The 18075-nt window shown below is 48.6% G+C and overlaps 1 protein-coding gene and 1 pseudogene across 3 annotated transcripts; both read right to left on the reverse strand.

The window, feature by feature from the left end:
* Positions 1–1136: 1136 nt before the first annotated feature.
* Positions 1137–8079, reverse strand: txlnba (taxilin beta a). 3 transcript variants are annotated; one of them, XM_028396845.1, is made up of 11 exons: positions 7925–8079; positions 6711–6921; positions 6564–6633; positions 5652–5737; positions 5390–5560; positions 5124–5318; positions 4914–5033; positions 4023–4097; positions 3086–3178; positions 2911–3006; positions 1137–2091 (listed from the first exon to the last, which is right to left on the reverse strand). In XM_028396845.1, the coding sequence occupies exons 2-11, from the start codon at positions 6909–6911 to the stop codon at positions 1312–1314; spliced, it is 1887 nt and encodes a 628-aa protein (XP_028252646.1). In that variant the 5' UTR covers positions 6912–6921; positions 7925–8079; the 3' UTR covers positions 1137–1311. The 3 variants fall into 3 exon arrangements, with proteins under 3 accessions (XP_028252646.1, XP_028252645.1, XP_028252647.1); XM_028396844.1 differs by lacking the exon at positions 4023–4097 and adding an exon at positions 4145–4219; XM_028396846.1 differs by lacking the exons at positions 4023–4097; positions 7925–8079 and adding exons at positions 4145–4219; positions 7697–7781.
* A 1587-nt stretch (positions 8080–9666) lies between these two features.
* On the reverse strand, positions 9667–15493 carry LOC114429124 (NACHT, LRR and PYD domains-containing protein 12-like; annotated as a pseudogene).
* Positions 15494–18075: the final 2582 nt, after the last annotated feature.

Consider the following 18075-nt stretch of genomic DNA (forward strand, 5'->3'; position numbering starts at 1 on the left):
GCTTTTGGGGGTCTGTGGGGATCGACTCAGGTTTGGAGCCTCTAGTGGACCCTTGAAGAACTGCAGTTTTTGGTGTTTTGTGTATTGAAGCCAGCCTTTTTGTCTTTGTGTAGATTATCTAGAGAAGTGGTTTTGACGTCCCTCCTCCTCAGGACTTACTGATGAACTTTTTCACTAAGCTCTCACATGTTAACGAGAGCTCCAGGAACTCAGCTTTCATCTTCTGTCCCACAGTCTTCAGGAACCGTGCTGGGCTCTGAACCGAACCCTCCCCTCTCATATCTGCGTCCTCTTCCTGTTCAGCTCTTATCTCCACTTCTCATGAAATCCTTTGTACTTTAATGAATCGATGCTTGGAGGGAGTGAATCTTTGCTTCTTATCTGGCCTGTTCATTCGCCCTTTCCTTCATATTCATGATGTTTCCGAGCTCTCTGATGTATTTAGTCACACGCTCAGATTAAAGAGGAACAGTGACTGCAGTAATAACCTCAGATTAAATGCTCGTACTGATCATGTTTCTATGTGTGTACATATATGGGTCGGGCTGTTCCTTCCAACTCATCATTGTTTAGTGTGAGGCTCCTCCACAGCTAGATGTGCTGAAGTCTGCCTCCATCTAGTGGCTGTCAGGTAGAACTGCACCCCCTTGTGACAGCTGGAGGAGTCTCTGTGTTTAGGTTTGGACTGCGGTGTGTTTTCAACATGTTACTGTCTTTATGAGGACCACTGCTGTAGACCATACCGAGAGCTAACAGAGTTATATGAGTCCACTTGCAGGTTGCTAAGGGCCATGGTTGCTATGCAAACAGTGGAGTTTGATTGGTCAGGGCGGCTTCCTGCAGTACCCGGTGTGCCCGCTGCCCACGGTATGTACACATATTTTATAGTTGAGGTGCTTAACTTGGAGAGAATGTATTAAACACAGATCAGCTGTGTGAAACCAGACACCCAGTTTGTTGAACCTCCTTCATGGACCTGAGCTCTGGTGACTCTTTGGCGTTGTGTTCGCCTCTTCCTGCTTCTTACTGAAACATCTTTACAAAGAAAACTCCAGCCGTGTGTCAAAAACAGACTTTATTGGAGTTGTTTTTTCTGGTTTAAAGATTTGGAGACGTTTGGAACTGGACTTTGTTTGCATCAGGCAGACTAATGGAGTTTACTGACTACTAGGGTCAAACTAAATTAAACTGTGAAATACAGTCGCTTTATTCATCTGTCCTCATCCGCTGACACTGGAGACACTGATGAGAACACTTCTCACACACACACACACACACACACACACACACACTGTCTACACATGCTGATGTTTAGCTGGCACTCTTGGCATTCCTCTTCTTCTTTTTCTTCAGCGCCTGCTTCTTGGAGGACTCAGCGGTTGTCGGTGTGCTTTCAGAAGGTGGAACCGGATCTGATGGCTCTGATGGCTCTGAGGGCTCCGAGGGTTTTGGGGCTTCTTCTGGTAAAGCGGCAGGTGTGACCTCAATGGGCTCCTCCAGGATCTCCACCCTGGCTGGCTCTGGGTCTGTGGTTGGCTCTGCCTTGGCCTCCTGTGGCTGGATCTCCTCCTCAGGTTCGACCTCCTCTGTGGCTTCTGTTGTTTCAGAGGTCATCTTCTCGGGTGTTGGAGCCTCCTCGACTTTAACCGGCTCTGGGGTATCAGAAACTGCTTTCTCCTCTTTGGTTTTGGATTTAAAGTGTGTGAATGCAGATGCCATCTCGTCTTCCTCGAGGTCTGTCTCATTCGTTTCCTCCTCTTCTTTGTCTTCAGGTGTGGCGAGCAGGGACTCGGCAAACTCCTGCAGCTTGGCCTGCTCCTCCCTCAGGCGAGCCATGTCTTCAGTCAGGACCGGGTCCTCCTCCTGGATCTCCTGGACCTCCTCAATACTCAGGAGAGCAGATGGGTCAGTGCTCTCAGGGTTGTTGTTTGAGCTGCCGAGGTGCTTTGTTGGGATTTCAGAGTTTGAGCGGCGGACATCTTTGATCTTTTCATAGAGGATTTTTCTCTCGTCCTGCAGGACGCGGCACAGCTTCTCCAGCTTCTGGATCTTCAGAACGAACAGGTCGTATTCTTTGCCTCTTTCAATTCTCTGAGGGAGGAAGAGGAGAACAGAGGAAGAGCATGTAAGTAGGCAGAAACACAAGGAATCGTGACGATGTTACAGGCTGCTGTGATGGTGTGTGGGTGGGTGGGGGGTTGGGTTCTGGGCACACTTTAGATCCCTTAGCACCAACTGAGGCTGGTTTAAAGGCCACGGCCTGCCTGACTGCTGCTGCTTTGACACGTCACACAGCTCAGAGCATGTCAGACCGCTTTCTTCAATCAAATCTGTTTTTCATAGCAACAAAAGTGCTTCTCTCTTCTCAGAGAGACAGTAAGTGTGGGACCCAAACCAGAACCCTGGGGTACACCACACATTCTATAGCTCTAACATAACAGTGGGTCCATTCAGTGTGGAGCTAAACCTCTGAGGAACAGTTGGAATGTTTCTAGCAGCTTGTTGAATCCATGACACACCTGGGAGGAGCAAGTGGACCTGATGGAGTGAGACTATTCAGGCCCTGCAGTTAAAACACCATCTAAGTCCATGATCCAAGGAGAATGTGAGGACTACATCCTGGACTGTTGGTGGTTGTTTAATCTGGCTTTATTGGCAGATTTATCCAAACAATCCTACTGAGACTCTTTGAACCAGGGCCGCCCAATCTGGGTCCAAATGTGGCCCCCACTCTCTGGGATTAAGCACTGAAACATTGAAGAAATGTTGTGTACCTCACATCACAAACTCAAGCCAGCATTTAAACAGTGGAACAAACTCAGAGGAAACGTGGCAGGAGAATCTTTACTTTTGGCCCCTGGCCCCCCATTCAGATGGGGATTTTGGTTTAGAAATGGATTTGTCACTGACCTCTTCCATCATGTCGGTCAGAGCCTTGTTGCAGTTCTCAAACCTGGTCTTCCACATGTTGGACTCCTTCTCCATCTTCTTCATCTTCTCTGACATCTGAAAGATGAAAAAGTTCATGATGAGATCAAGAAGGACCCCGGACGGCTCTCTGTGAGGCGGCGGAGCGTCCACCTACATTGTCCATCTCGTTTTTGAAGCGGACGTAGATTTCGTTGCTTTTGGCGAGCGTCGCCTGAAACTCGTCAAACTTCTGAGCGTACAGGGTCAGCTGACAGGAAGACAACAGAGTCAGTCAATATCTGAGTGGACTCTCTCCACACAGAACGCTCCCAGAGCTGGATTAGAGATGCTCACACAGCATTTCTCTCCCTGTGTCTTCGCTGTGTGCCTGGCTTTGCTTTGCTTCCCCTCCACATGTGTTCAGTCTGAGCTCTGCTCTCATTGTTGCAGTCGCTGCAGGTTTTGTGGTCTCTTTGTCTAAAACCAGTTTGTTTTGTGCCTGTTCTGTTTGTATCCTCACTTTCTGATGATCAACAAATATCTGTCGAGTATTTTCATATCTTTGTTGCTCGTGTTCTTCAGTCTCCTCTGACCTCACAGCGATGCCTCCGTGATCGTCTAAAGTCACACATGATGAAGATCATTTAGGAGAGCTGTGCTGTCTCAGTGGACAGGTTCTGGCTCCTCTCTCTGTGTTTAGTCCCTGTTTTAAAGTAGTGTTAGTCCCTCTTCCTGTGGGTGTTGAGAACACTCTGTTATTGACGTATTACATAAAAAAATAACTTTTCCTGAGAAACAAATCAAACAGAGTTAGAACGAGTTAGACTAAACTGCAGTAACTGGACATTAGCTAGGATGGCTAATTGATTTAGCTCAAATTGACATCTGGAGTTATCAGATTATTGAGACAGCAGCCGAAGCTTCTTCATGTTAAAGAATTGTTTAGCCTCCGTCTGTGTCCCTGTCAGTAAAAACAGGAAGTGTGCGGTGATGTTGTGTCATTCTGAGCATTAAGACTCCAGCTAACTGGCTTAGCGCACAGATTGAGCCTGGCTTGCTAGCTGTGGCAGCTGCTTCCTGCCTGTCCTGTGGTCGTGTCAGTGAGTATTCACCTGTGCCTGCATGACAGTCGCCTGCTCTCTGAGTGTCTGAGCCTGCAGTTTCCACTCAGCAGCCTGAACCAGTAACTGGTTAGAAGAGAACAGACAGAGACGCATTACAGACGTGTCTTTACCTTCTTCTTCATGGCCAGCTCCTGCTCCTTCATAGCGAAGCATTTCTTTGTTTTGTCAATAGCCTCCCTAAGCAACTACGGTGACAGAGACAATACACAGTCAATCTGCAGGGCCTCCGATCCGTTGATCATAAAGCTATCAATAAGACAGACACATCACATCTGAAATACACTTCAAAATCATAAAATCAACAGTTGAAAGGGAATACCACATCGTATTAAATCACAAAGAACTGAATGCAAAAATGAACATATGATATATTGATAATCAATAACCTGGATGATAATTGACCTGACTTGTTATGAACTCCTTTGTGCAGCAGGGTTTGTCCTGTTGGTAAAAATAGCAGATTGGGTCAAAGGTCAAAACTGCAGGTCCGTCAGTGTCCACTAGAGGTAGTCAGCCCTCATAGACCCTGTTACAATTTACAGCATGTTTACGTCTTGGTATAAAAACAGTGTTGGTGACTGAGAGCTTTAGGAGCTCCGCCTCTTTGCCCTTTTTTGGATTGAACAGGAATTAGGCGCTGCCATGGTGGCGACAGACAGAGCTGTGGGTGTCCTCCATGGACGGATATGGATGGTAACTTCTAAGTTGTGAAGCTTTAATTGGAGGGATGTTAAAAAGAACAGCTGCTGCAGAAAGGAAGCTCTTAAATAAATCTGAGCTGCACAAAACCGATCCAACAATCATCTTCACCGCCTGTTTTCATGGAAGACTCTTTAACATCAGGCTAATCTGACAGGAAGTGCGACAGCGTTGACTCACGTATTCCTTCTCCCTCTTGTGTCTCTCCTCGGCCTCGGCCAGCAGCGCGTTGGCCTGCTGCAGTTTGGCCTCGGTCAGTTGGTGCTGCAGGTCGCGGTGTTTGTTGATCTTCTCCAGGCTCTGTAGAGGGAAGAGAATCAGAAACACTCTCACCATCTTTCCTGTGTGTAATGGACTCAGTGACCTTTGACCTCCTGCTCCTCCTCTCACCTCCTCGCGGCGCTCACACTGGGTCATGAGGCTCTCCAGTTTCTCGGTCAGGTTGGTGTTTTCGCAGCACAGCTTGTCGTTTCTGGCGCTGTGATGCTCGATCTGGGTCTGGATCTCCGTCAGCATGCTCTGGAAGTGGGTGGTGATCTCTGTCCTCTTCTCCTCGTCCTCCCTGCAGCGCTGCAGGGTCTCCTCCTGGAGGAGGGATCAGAGGCAGGCGTCAGACTCACAGACAGAGGGAGGTGGTGCTGGTCCTCCATACGTACCCTCAGCACGTTGTAGTGAGCCTGCAGGTCTCTGCACAGGGCCTCCAGTTTGCTGCGAGCGGTGGTGGCGTTACGGCGCTCGGTGTGCAGCTGCTGGCGCTCCTCCAGCAGGACGCACATCTTCTGCTGCAGAGCATCGAACTTCTGCTCATCGCAGCGCCGCAACACTGCCTGTGAACACACACACGGGAGGGTTTGTTCTGTTTTAACAGAAATGATGTGAATACACAGAGTTCTGTAAGACCGATGAAGACCGCCTCACCAAGTCAGCGTACTTCCTGACCAGACCTTCCAGCTTCTCCTGAGGGGACGGGAACTTGTTCAGACTCTGCATGACCAGAGAGACGTCTGTGGAGAAGAACACGTTGACTGAACGGAGGATTTATCACTGCTCTGCCTGAGTACTTCCTCCAGTTGCATGTTGGGAAACAATGATCTTCACACATGAAGACCCTAATGAGCTGCTTTTCAGCAAGTCCAAAGACAACATGTGGTCGGATTCTGGTGGGATTCAGCTCCACACAGAGACACAACCATCGTCACTGGCCAGTTGTGGTTCAGATCAGAATCTGTTCGGATGGTTTTCACTTTTTATTTCGTTACATTTAAAACATCTTGGATTCAAACTCGGTTACCATGGTTACCGTCTCCTGCTTCTCCTACAGTACGATTTGCTGTCTGGAAAAGAACTGCCAACACGGTTTCATGATGAACAATTGATATGCCTGGCCCTCGAGGACTTCTCTGGAGGCCTGTGAGAGCACCAGAAGTGTGAGTCCAGGATCTGTCATGTACACTGTGTGCGGTGCATTCAGGTACTGCTGGGGTTTAGTGACATTGGTGAACTGAACTCAAGTCAGATCCATGAACTGATTATTTCTCCCCTGGCGATTTTGCCACGTTGGTGGTCTGGTTTTAAATCCAGGAAGAGTGTATGCTGTGAATTCTTCCTCCCTATCTCCGCCCCTGAGGCCACAAACCATGACACCAAACTGCTTCCTTCAGATTCATGGCTCTGATGCTTTTACAGGATGAAATTCTTCTACAAGCTTCTCCACCGTTTTCTTACAGACCAGCCTCTACTTCATTCGACATGCACCGTGTTCATACAACCACAGGAGGGTGCAGACTTGTAACAGATTGACAGCACTCTTCTCATATTGCGTATGCTTACCTGTATCCGTGGCAACCGTGTTGTCACGCTTCACCTCCTCTTTCTTCTCCATCTCTGCGTCCATCACGCTCTGTTACAGAACAACAGGAAACAGTTTTCACATGTGGACCCTCACGTACCAGCAGACGCTGGCGTCACATGACCCACCTGTTTGTCCGGGCGACTGGCGGCGGGGCCGTGGGCCCTGATGATGTCCTCAAGCCGGCGGCGGAACTCCTCCATGGGGTCGAAGGAGGAGGCACAAGCGGCAGCTGCCTCTGCCGCCTCGCCCTCAGGACGCTGGGGGTCCAGGAGGGGGGGCGCTTTGTCAGGCTGGGGGGGCACCAACACTTCAGCTGCTTTCTCCATCCTCAGTGGGCTGATGGACAGAAGATACCTTCTCTATACAGTCTGCCTGTGAATCAGCAACTCACTGTGTGTGTGTGTCCAGCAGCTGTTTATTCTCACTGTCGTAACATGATGGCTGCCACTGTTAGTGTATCTGTTGAGTTATAATTAGCTCTCTGAGCAACCCCTCCTCTGACACACACACACACACACACACACACACCTGTTGTAGTCTCATCTATACTGAGAGCATCCAAATATGGTCAACCTGGCAGTTGAAGCCCCCCCCAACACACACACAAACACACACACAGATCACAGTGTGTGTGTGTGTGTGTGTCACAGTATGTTTTCTGTATCTGTACACAAAATAACAGGTTAGGCTCCGCCTCCTCACACAACCAATCAGCTCCTCCCTGTGAATCACAACAAAATAATCATCTGCGCTTTAATTTTATATAAACATGTGTGAGTTTAAACCAGCAGTTGGTGGACAAAATAATGGAAACACCAAATAAAACAAGGTGAATCTGCTTCAGCTGGGACCTGAGCGCGCCTCCATCTTTACACATGAAGAGGTAAATAATTCATCCATAAAGCGAACGTTTCATGTGAATGTTTTAATGTCGTTCTGCTTCTGTTCATGTCCACATGAAGCCACAAATACAAAATAAAAACACACAGTGAACTGTAGGTTAGAAAGTAAACTCACAATGATGAACGGATCATTCAGAGAAAAAAGAACAGATGAGGACTGGAGTAATGAAAATCTAAAGCTTGGTCATATTGTTCTCACTGGCTCTTACTGTCTTTACATGGGGACGTTTCTCAGCTTGTTGTGTGGTCATGGTGTCTGACAGGCTGTGGCAGTGACACAGCAGAGGCAGCCATCATGTCTAATCCCTGTCCTACAGCAAAGTGACACAGCAACCACGTTTACACTCCACTCATCTGGAAGCATTTGGGAACAATAACCAGTAATAAAAACACAACATGAGAAAAGGTTTCTGGAGAGAAGAAATAAAAAGTCTTACCAGGATCAGTAAAGAGAGGAGGCGCAGAAGAGACAGCAACAGGCAGAGGAAGAGGAGGAGGAAGAGGAGGAGGAGTCCTGCTGACAGGACGAATGACAGCTGACCCCCAAAATAACCTGACAGGCTCAGCTCGGGGCCACGGTGTGTCTCTGGTTACATGGGGGGGCAGACTGCTGGAAAACCTTTTCAAATGTATTTCAGTATACCGGGCATGTCAGCTAGAGGGCGCTCTGCACACAGTCCTGAATGAATGTCTGCAATGAGGAGGACCGAAGCCAGAAACCCACTCACACGGATCAGTATCTGCTGTTTGATTCCCACCACCCACTGGAACACGCGCTGGGGGCATCAGAGCCTCTGCTGTCCTCTAGTTTTTAGCATCTGTCCTCAGGACACTGTCCTTCTTCCACAGGACACAGAGACATGGAGGAACCAAGTAAGCGGATCCGGAACGTAACACAGAGAGGTTCAGTGAAGGTGCTGCTGAAGCTGTGGAGGTGGACCAGTGAGTCAGAGAAGACACTGTAGAAGGACACGGTGCCAGCAGGACAGTCCACATACACTGCTACTCTGTGAGAGACGGGGGAGGAGAGGAATCTTACTCCGTTACTGTCACAGACGGCATAACCATCATCATCATCATCCGAGCACAGATCCGAGCACTGCAGACTCCAGGACCGATCGTTTCCTCCAAACCAGATGTCCTCACTGTCTCCTTTCCTTCTGTAACTCACTGATACATCAACCTCTCCTCTCCACTCGACCTCCCAGTAGCAGCGACCAGTCAGATCATTTCTACACAGCACCTGACACAAGCTGTCAGAGCTGTCAGAGCTGTCTGAATATTCAAAATATATCGGCTCCTCGTCCACACATGTCACCGTCCTGTTGTTGTCGGACAGGTGGAGGTTTGCGTGCACTGAGCTTGTGTCGACTTGAAGCTGACAGAGATCTGATGGAGAGACAAAGACACAGCTGCAGGTTATCATCTGACATCTGATGGCGTCGTTCTCTCTTTACTGATCTGTCGTTCATTCAGAAATATGCATCATCATCAGCTCTGTGTTTAAAGACAAACTCACAGTCTGCCATCATCAGGCAAACTTACACTTCCTCACATCAGGCTTTAACCTCTGCTCTCCACCATGGTCCACCCTGCAGGAAGAAGCAGAAGGATGTTCCATCAACATGAGTCCAAGCTGCTGATCATGAAGCAGAGTTCCTCAGTCAGACCTCAGTGAAATTACAGTGATGACCTGTGCATACCTGAGAGTCTCCAGCCTACATTGTGAACGCTCACACGCAGCACGCAGCAGCTGCACTCCAGAGTCTCCTGGATGGTTGTAGCTCAGGTCCAGCTCTCTCAGATGGGAGGGGTTGGAGCTCAGAGCTGAGGCCAGAGAAGCACAGCCGTCCTCTGTGATCAGACATCCTGACAGGCTGGAGGCACAGAAACTATCATGAACTCAAGAAGAAGCAAGAAGGAAAATCCTACAGACCCAGCATGAACCTGAAGCAGCATTTAACTGATCAACAAGCAGCTGAATCCTGACCTGAGGGTCTGCAGCCTACAGTCGGGGCTACCCAGTCCAGCTGACAGCTGCTTCACTCCTGCATCCCGCAGATCATTGTTACTCAGGTTCAGCTCTGAATAAAGAGTTAAAATGTCAGTTTATAACTTCCTGTTTGAAATCATGAGTTCAGAGCTGAGAAGGTTCAGAATGTACAAGTTTAGGATGCAGGTCCAACAGAACTGTCACTTGTTCTGTTGAGCTCTCACTTATATGAATAATAATAAATTCAATACAGTCAAACTGACGTCAGCTGTGAAGCTCTGCAGCTCCATCTGTTTCCAACTACACCGACTCAACCAGTACACCACTTGAACTGTCCACATTTTCACAGTATCTGACATCTGTGTGGATTAGGGATGTCCCGATCAGGTTTTTTTGCCCTCGAGTCCGAGTCCGAGTCATTTGATTTTGAGTATCTGCCGATACTGAGTCCCGATCCGATCCTAGCAAAACGTGTGTGTGTGTGTGTGTGTGTGTCTAGAGCGCCACGCTACGAGATTTCACACACGCAGCGGCTCATCGAGGTCTCGAACCAGGACCTCTCGCGCCAAAAGTGACTGTCATACCCCTACACTACAGGACACAGAGCCACCCTGCACAGAAGGCGTTAACTTTGAGAGTCCTAATAAAGATATTTGAGTCCTGATCGGGAGGTAATGTCTGATTCCGATCGAGTCTGAAATCACGTAATCGGGCCCGATTTCCGATCACGTGATCGGATCGGGACATCCCTAGCGTGGATGATCTCCAATCTCAGCATACAAAAACAACATGGAGTCTGACCTCAGAGTCTGCAGTCTACACTCTGGACTCTCCAGAAAACCACACAGCTGCTTCAGTCCTGAATCCTGCAGGATGTTCCTGCCTAGGTCCAGATGTCTCAGATGGGAGAGGATGGACTGCAGAGCTGAGCCCAGAGGAGCCAAGCTGATCTCTGACAGACTGCAGCCACTCAACCTGAATAAAGAAGAAAAGACATTGATAACATTGATAAAGCAATAAGATGTGATCAGGTTCAAATGTACAGGTCAAGAGAACTGACCTCAGAGTCTGCAGTCTGCAGTGGGGACTCTGCAGTCCAGAACACAGCAGCTTCACTTCTGAATCCTGCAAGCTGTTCCAGCTCAGGTCCAATTCTGTCAGGTGGGAGGGGTTGGACTTCAGAGCTGAGGCCACAACTTCACAGTGGCTCTCTGAGAGCCAGCAGTTAGAAAGTCTGTGATGAAAGAAACACCAGGAACATGTTATTATGAAAGAGGACACTTTATATGGACTTCATCTGAAGACAGCTGGACACGTCCTGTTGGACATGTTGCTCTGCACATCAGTGGTTCAGCTCAGTGCTGTGTGTGTGTTTGCTAACCTTGATGTTGTGCTGCATGTGCTGTGTATTTACTGAGCATGTGCAGCACATTAGTGGCCTGCGCCAATCTGACAAATCAAACTACAAACGGTCTTCATTCAACAGCTGAAGAACATCTGAGATACAAAGCCGACATGTTCTAATGAACACGTGGACCTCTGATGAACCACACAGTGTGGATCTGTGAATGCCTGAACCACTAATCTACACTGTAAATCTGGAATAGAGGTCGGCCAATATATCAGGCCAATATTTGCTATTTTTTTATATATTGGTATCGGCCACACACACAGACATGTGCGCACGTGCCTGTGTGTGTGTGTGTGTTTGCGCATCGGGTCGCTGTGTGCAGACAGCAGCAGTGAATTGTGTGTGGCCATGCAGAGACAGAAATAACTTTAGGTTGTGATTATGTTAGACATATTTAGTTTGTTCAATAAAAGAACAAGGTATAGACCTGTTCTATAGAAAGGTAACCCTAAACGACTTCTGTTATGATGTGTAAAATAATAAGTAATGACTATATATGTTGTTTTTTTGTGTTTTACTGTGTCTAACTGTGCTTGCTCTGCCTCCCTGTGGGAGGCGTTTTCCTTTAGAGTGGCTGGGTGGGGTTTTGGACGACTGGCATCAGGCACACCTGTGGGACTTCAGTGCTCCTGGGCTTTATAAGCTGCCACATGGCTTCAGTCGACGCTGGAATGTTAGCCTACTGTGGTAACTCTCTCGCCGCTGTATCTTAGTTACAGTTAATTACAGTTTTCTAGTGAACCTACCTGCTTCGAGCCTAACTAGTGCTTTCTGTGTTCCGTACAAGTTCTGTGTTTCTTACAGGTACTCGTGTTGATATTACCTTTGTCCATCTACTGTGCAACATGATGACGTTTTTATATTTTTTTGTAACTACTATGGTGATTTGGTTTGTAACTTGTAAGCAATCTAACAAATAATAACAATTAATACAGTATCTAAAATAAGTATTAGTGAATGATTTAGGATAATTTTGTGAATCATTAGTGAACAGTGAACAAAACTAAGATTTGAAAGACGGTTCAAGTCAGGCATCAATAAATGATGGTGTTCAGTTTAAAAGTGTTGTGCACCCACGTATTATTGTGTCATTTTAGCAGCAAAGGGGAAATCATCCAAATATCGGCAATAAGAATCAGCCAAAACAATCAGCAGCACTTATCGGCCATCGGCTGACCCTGACCTCTAAACATCAGCATTGGTTATAGAAAAACCAAAATATTGGTCGATCTCTAATCTGGACTCACCGAAACTTCCTGCAGTTCCTCACAGCTGGAATCAGTCTCACTCGTCCCTCCCCTGAAGTGTTGTACTTCATCAGATCCAGCTCCTCCAGAACCTCCTCTGACATCTGCAGCATGTAGGCCAGAGCTGAGCAGTGGACCTCAGAGAGTTCCTTCTCTGATCTGGACCCTGATTGCAGGAACTCTTGGATCTCCCGATGGACTGAGAGGTCCTTCATCTCCATCAGACAGTGGAAGATGTTGATGCTTCTGTCAGGAGAGATTTGATTAGCGTTCATCTTCTTCAGGTTGTTGATGACTCTCTGGATGGTTTCTGGTCTGGTCTCTGTCTGACCCAGCAGGCCTCCTAAGAGCCTCTGGTTGGACTGCAGAGAGAGGCCATGAAGGAAGCGAACCATCAGGTCCATGTGTCCATTTTTACTTTGGAGGGATCCATGACTGTCGTTAGGAAGTCATCCAGAGAGGAGTGTCTGTAGTGTTTTCCCAGGAAGTCCTCCAGCCCCTCCTTGGTCCTGTTGGTGTAACAGAGGATCAGGTGGAGAGCAGCCAGAAACTCCTGAACACTCAGATGGATGAAGCAGAACACCTTGTCCTGGTACAGGCCTCTCTCCTCTGTAAAGATCTGTGTGAACACTCCTGAGCACACTGAGGCTACTCTGATATCGATGCCACACTCTGCCAGGTCTGATTCATAGAAGATCAGGTTTCCTTTCTGTAGCTGATCAAAAGCCAGTTTCCCCAGAGACCGGATCATCTCCCTGCTCTCTGGACTCCACTGTGGATCTGTCTCAGCTCCTCCTTCATACTTGACCCTCTTCACTTTGGCCTGAACCACCAGGAAGTGGATGTACATCTCAGTCAGGGTCCTGGGCAGCTCTCCTCCCTCTCTGGTCTTCAACATGTCCTCCAGAACTGCAGCAGTGATCCAGCAGAAGACCGGGATGTGGCACATGATGTGGAGGCTTCGTGATGTCTTGATGTGGGAGATGATCCTGCTGGCCCGCTCCTCCTCTCTGAACCTCCTCCTGAAGTACACCTCCTTCTGGGGGTCGGTGAACCCTCTGACCTCTGTCACCATGTCCACACAGTCAGGAGGGATCTGATTGGCTGCTGCAGGTCTTGTGGTGATCCAGAGGCGAGCAGAGGGAAGCAGCTTCCCCCTGATGAGGTTTGTCAGCAGCACATGCACTGAGGTGGACTCTGTGACATCAGTCAGGACCTGAGTGTTGTGGAAGTCCAGAGGAAGTCGACACTCATCCAGACCGTCAAAGATGAAGAGCACCTGGAGGTGCTGGAAGCTGCAGATTCCTGCCTCTTTGGTTTCACGGAAGAAGTGATGAACAAGCTCCACCAAGCTGAACCGTTTCTCTCTCAGCACATTCAGCTCTCTGAACGTGAATGGAAATGTGAAGTGGACGTCCTGGTGGTCTTTGTCTTCAGCCCAGTCCAGACTGAACTTCTGTGTTAGGACTGTTTTCCCGATGCCAGCCACTCCCTGTGTCATCACTGTTCTGATTGGTTCCTGTCTTCCAGGTGAGCCTTTGAAGAGGTCTGCTGGTCTGACGGGGGTTTCTGGTCTGTGTGCTTTCCTGGATGCTGCTTCAATCTGTCTGACCTCATGGTCCTTGTTGACCCCTGCAGTCCCCCCCTCTGTGATGTAGAGCTCTGTGTAGATCTGGTTCAGAAGGGTCGGCTCTCCTGCTTTAGCGATGCCCTCAAACACACACTGGAACTTCTTCCTCAGGTTAGACTTGAGTTTACGTCCACACTCTGCAGCTGTAGTTCCTGAACAAACAGTACATGTGATGAGTGACTGAACTTCCTGACAGTCTTCAGTCAGAAGTGACAGATGTGCTGCAGATGTCTGCATCATGTTAACAGCAGAGTGTGTAGATGGAAACTTCATTTCCTCTTTCCATCATGTTAAAGCTCTTAAATCCTCTTACTGCTCTGCAGACGCTCAGCCAGCTCCTCCTGCTCCATCCTCCTCAGGAAGTCCACCGTGATCTGCACAAAGGACTCTCTGCTCCTCCTCTGCTCTTCATCCTCCTCCTCCTCCCTCTGGCTCTCACAGCATTCTGGGTAATCTGGACTCAGGAGCTTCTGGATCTCCTTCAGCTGCTCCTTCACAAACCTGACAATGTTCTCCTCCAGCAGCTGGAACAGAACAGCAGAGTAGAAACTCTCAGACTGTGAGGAGCAGAACGACACTTCAGTGTTTCATGACATCACATGATGCCAATGATGTTCATACACTTATTATTTGAAGTGACAGCATCAGATATGAAGTGTTGTGTTGACACCATGAGGAGATGCTGCCAATAACACACACATGAAGCATGTTTCATTTGGACTCAGTGTGTGTTTGTAGTGCCCACAGCACGAGGACTCTTTGGTCCTTAAGACTCTGCAGGACTCTCCTACAGCGCTGACATGGGTCTGCGTTTAACAGCAGACTGGCAGCCATTATCCCACAATGCACCTGGAGCAGCAGTGTGGACAGTATATGAAGATCAGCGTGAGGAGACAGGACTGTTGTCGTGGTTACAAGCTGTTGTTACTCACCATAAATATGGCGTCCTGACTCTGATCACTGGGTTCCTCTGAGCTCAGCTGCAGGCTGTGACACAAACATCATCATTTTAACCACTCCACAGAGTTCACAACAACTCACCTGTTTACACACATTATGGTGGCTGAGGTTCCTCTTTAAACAGACACACAACAACCAGCAGCAGTCTGCAGAGCCTACATGAAGGAGCAGCAGGACTCCTCAGAGTCCACCTTCATCAGACCGTGGGAAGACAACAGTCCCTCTGGCAGAAGTGCTCTGCAGACAGTCTCTAAAACACCTTTTCTCTTTGTCTCTTTGAGTCTGTCTGATTCCTGCTGCTGGATCTTCTTAAAAACACAGATTAGATGTTTGAGTGCAGCACAGGGACACAAACAGGACTCGGTCAGCTGCTTCTCCTGTATCCACCTTCCTGAAAAGTTCTCTCTTCATGGACACACAGCCGGGTCAGCGCGCTCTCTCAAGGTGAAAACCTCCTGTTTAAATTCTTACCTTTCATCATCAGGAGGATCAAGGTCTTTGAAATTGGGAGGAGGACCCTTTGACCGATCACTCTTCATGGACACACAGCTGGGTCCAGGTCCAGCAGAGTCTGGTCTGACGTCCTGGATCCTGATAGAATCACAAACACTGACTCTGAGGTTCTTCTGGAGAAATGATGCTGACGTCATGAAACACTTTAAATGATTGAATAATGATGCAAACAAACATTCACTCTGACCTTTGACCCTCAGACCTTTGACCCTCAGACCCAGCAACAGCTTTGAAAAAAAGAGGAGGATCCATCGACCGACCACTCTTCATGGACACACAGCTGGCAGGTCCAGGTCCAGCAGAGTGTGTGTGGTGCTGCTGCTTTGTTCTGGAACACACACAGTGTGAGTGTGAATGCTGTGAGTGCTGAGCTGTGACATGGAGAAGAGTCTTGGACAGTTAGAGACGTCCTCTCACCTCTGAGCTGTGGTCCGGCTCTCATGGTCCCCACACAGAGTCCTCTTAGAGGGAGGGACTCCCTCCTCAGTGTCCTCACCCTGACTCATAGCAGAGGACACACCTGCACACACACAACAACACTTACACCATGCATTCACAGGTACAAGCTAACATGCTAATCATGCTGTTAGCATTTTAGTTTTAATCGTGCTGATTCCCATATTGATAACTTTATTGATAAGTTTTCATCTAAACATTAAAACACTGCAGTAACAAAATAAAGACAGTGACGGAAAGTCTTCCGCCCGATGAGACAGATTTCTGATCCAGGAAGTGCACCTGAACGCAGCACCCTCGCAGTCATTTCAGCATGGATGCCTGAATGACCGAGATGCTCCTGAACGCAGCACTAAGTCCCTGCTAACGTGAAGGCAGAATGTCCAGTCTGCTTCTGAACCATGATCGATGAGGTGACCAAAGGCATCACACTGATCAGATATCGACAGATTCTCACCTGATCAATCAGTTCAGACCAACTTGCAGAAAGTTTCCACCCTCATGGAGGAGAAGCTCGAGCTGCTTCCGTCTGCCGCATGAAAACGAAACTAACTCAGAGCTCCGCGACAACAGCTGTTTGTTTTTTGGTTTTTTTTGCTTTATTGACAAAACAAAATGACGAAAACTATAAATGAACGACTTATTGTATGAATAAAAGGACAGAACTTCACTAGTCTTTCAGAATTAAGAGTCGTTTTAAGAATGAACCAGTTTAAATAATTGATCATTACAGACTGATGCAGCAAAATCCCGGAAGTAGTGTGTGCGCAGGTGTGGGTGGAGCAGAACCTCCGACACTGGGCGTCCTGTGTGTGGGTGCAGTCGCAGCGTCTGGTGTCCCTCCTGAGTCTCACTGAACCAAACCCATACGGCACCACGTGGCTGGAAGAGAGTCCAACAGTGACGGTGAGTCTGTGTGCCACATCATTAACCCCATCACTGCTGATCACTGATCAATAATCCCCTCTCACTGCCGGTCACCGGCAGAAACACACCTGTTGTTGTTCAGGCTCATACCGGTTTCTGCCAGTAGATGGCAGTGTAGCCTCAGACATGTAAAGGACTGACTGGACCCTGAAAGATGGACTCAGTCCACCGGGTCGAACAGTCATCTGTGTCCAACACTACCATCAGCTGTTATTTGTAACTTCACCACATCAACGTGAACAGCTTTTTGAAAATAAAATAACTCTGAGATTATAATCTGAAGGAGGGTTCTGTGTGCTGGATGTAACACTCTGGACACACACCGCACAGAGACCTCAGACTGTGTGACTGATTGGTCCAGAAGATGCGGTCTCCTCCACTTCCTGTCTCACGCCTTGCAGTGAGGACTGTGCGTCCTCTCTCTCCTCCACCTCCTGTCTCATGCCTTGCAGTGAGGACTGTGCGTCCTCTCTCTCCTCCACCTCCTGTCTCACGCCTTGCAGTGAGGACTGTGCGTCCTCTCTCTCCTCCACTTCCTGTCTCACGCCTTGCAGTGAGGACTGTGCGTCCTCTCTCTCCTCCACCTCCCGTCTCACGCCTTGCAGTGAGGACTGTGCGTCCTCTCTCTCCTCCACTTCCTGTCTCACGCCTTGCAGTGAGGACTGTGCGTCCTCTCTCTCCTCCACCTCCTGTCTCACGCCTTGCAGTGAGGACTGTGCGTCCTCTCTCTCCTCCACCTCCTGTCTCACGCCTTGCAGTGAGGACTGTGCGTCCTCTCTCTCCTCCACTTCCTGTCTCACGCCTTGCAGTGAGGACTGTGCGTCCTCTCTCTCCTCCACCTCCTGTCTCACGCCTTGCAGTGAGGACTGTGCGTCCTCTCTCTCCTCCACCTCCTGTCTCACGCCTTGCAGTGAGGACTGTGCGTCCTCTCTCTCCTCCACCTCTCCAGCTCTGTTCTCTGCCACTTTATTTTCTCCTCCGAGCTGGAGTCTTAAATAAATCAGGAGCTGCGGTCCCCTGACAGATGCTGGCCTGCGGTGCTACAGTAAAGCAGCCTCTCTCAGGTCACGGATTATCGGGTCGGATTGACTGTACTGATCGGTCATTTAAATGGCTGCGTGGGTTGCTGAGGGAGATAATAAGGGATGGATGAGCACAGATGTGGAGCTGTGGCCGCTGGCGTGGGAGGATGATTGGCTGGATTAACTCTGTTTAGCTGCTCATTGAGTCGGGTCAGTAAGCTGCTGCTGATAGCATATTATTATTGATTGAAATGATCCGTGCCTCAGAGTCCACGTCCTGTAGGTCTGCTGAGCCTTTCAGCCGCCGTTAGCTTCACGCTGCAGCACATGTAGCTCTGTGTGTGATGTAGACCTGCATGGCTGCGTAGGATGAATCTGTGTGTCTGCTGAGGTGAATATGTAATTAACATCCTGAGACCTCTCGTCTGT

This window comes from Parambassis ranga, chromosome 24 (genome assembly GCF_900634625.1).
Source record: "Parambassis ranga chromosome 24, fParRan2.1, whole genome shotgun sequence".
NCBI classification, from domain to species: Eukaryota; Metazoa; Chordata; class Actinopteri; family Ambassidae; genus Parambassis; species Parambassis ranga.

Coding starts and splice junctions, on each gene's coding strand:
- txlnba (XM_028396845.1), bottom strand. CDS start 6,911: ATGGAGAAAGCAGCTGAAGTGTTGGTGCCCCCCCAGCCTGACAAAGCG. Junction 6,634..6,710: donor CCAGTCGCCCGGACAAACAG/GTGGGTCATGTG, acceptor GTTCTGTAACAG/AGCGTGATGGACGCAGAGAT. Junction 5,561..5,651: donor TCAGGAAGTACGCTGACTTG/GTGAGGCGGTCT, acceptor GTGTGTTCACAG/GCAGTGTTGCGGCGCTGCGA.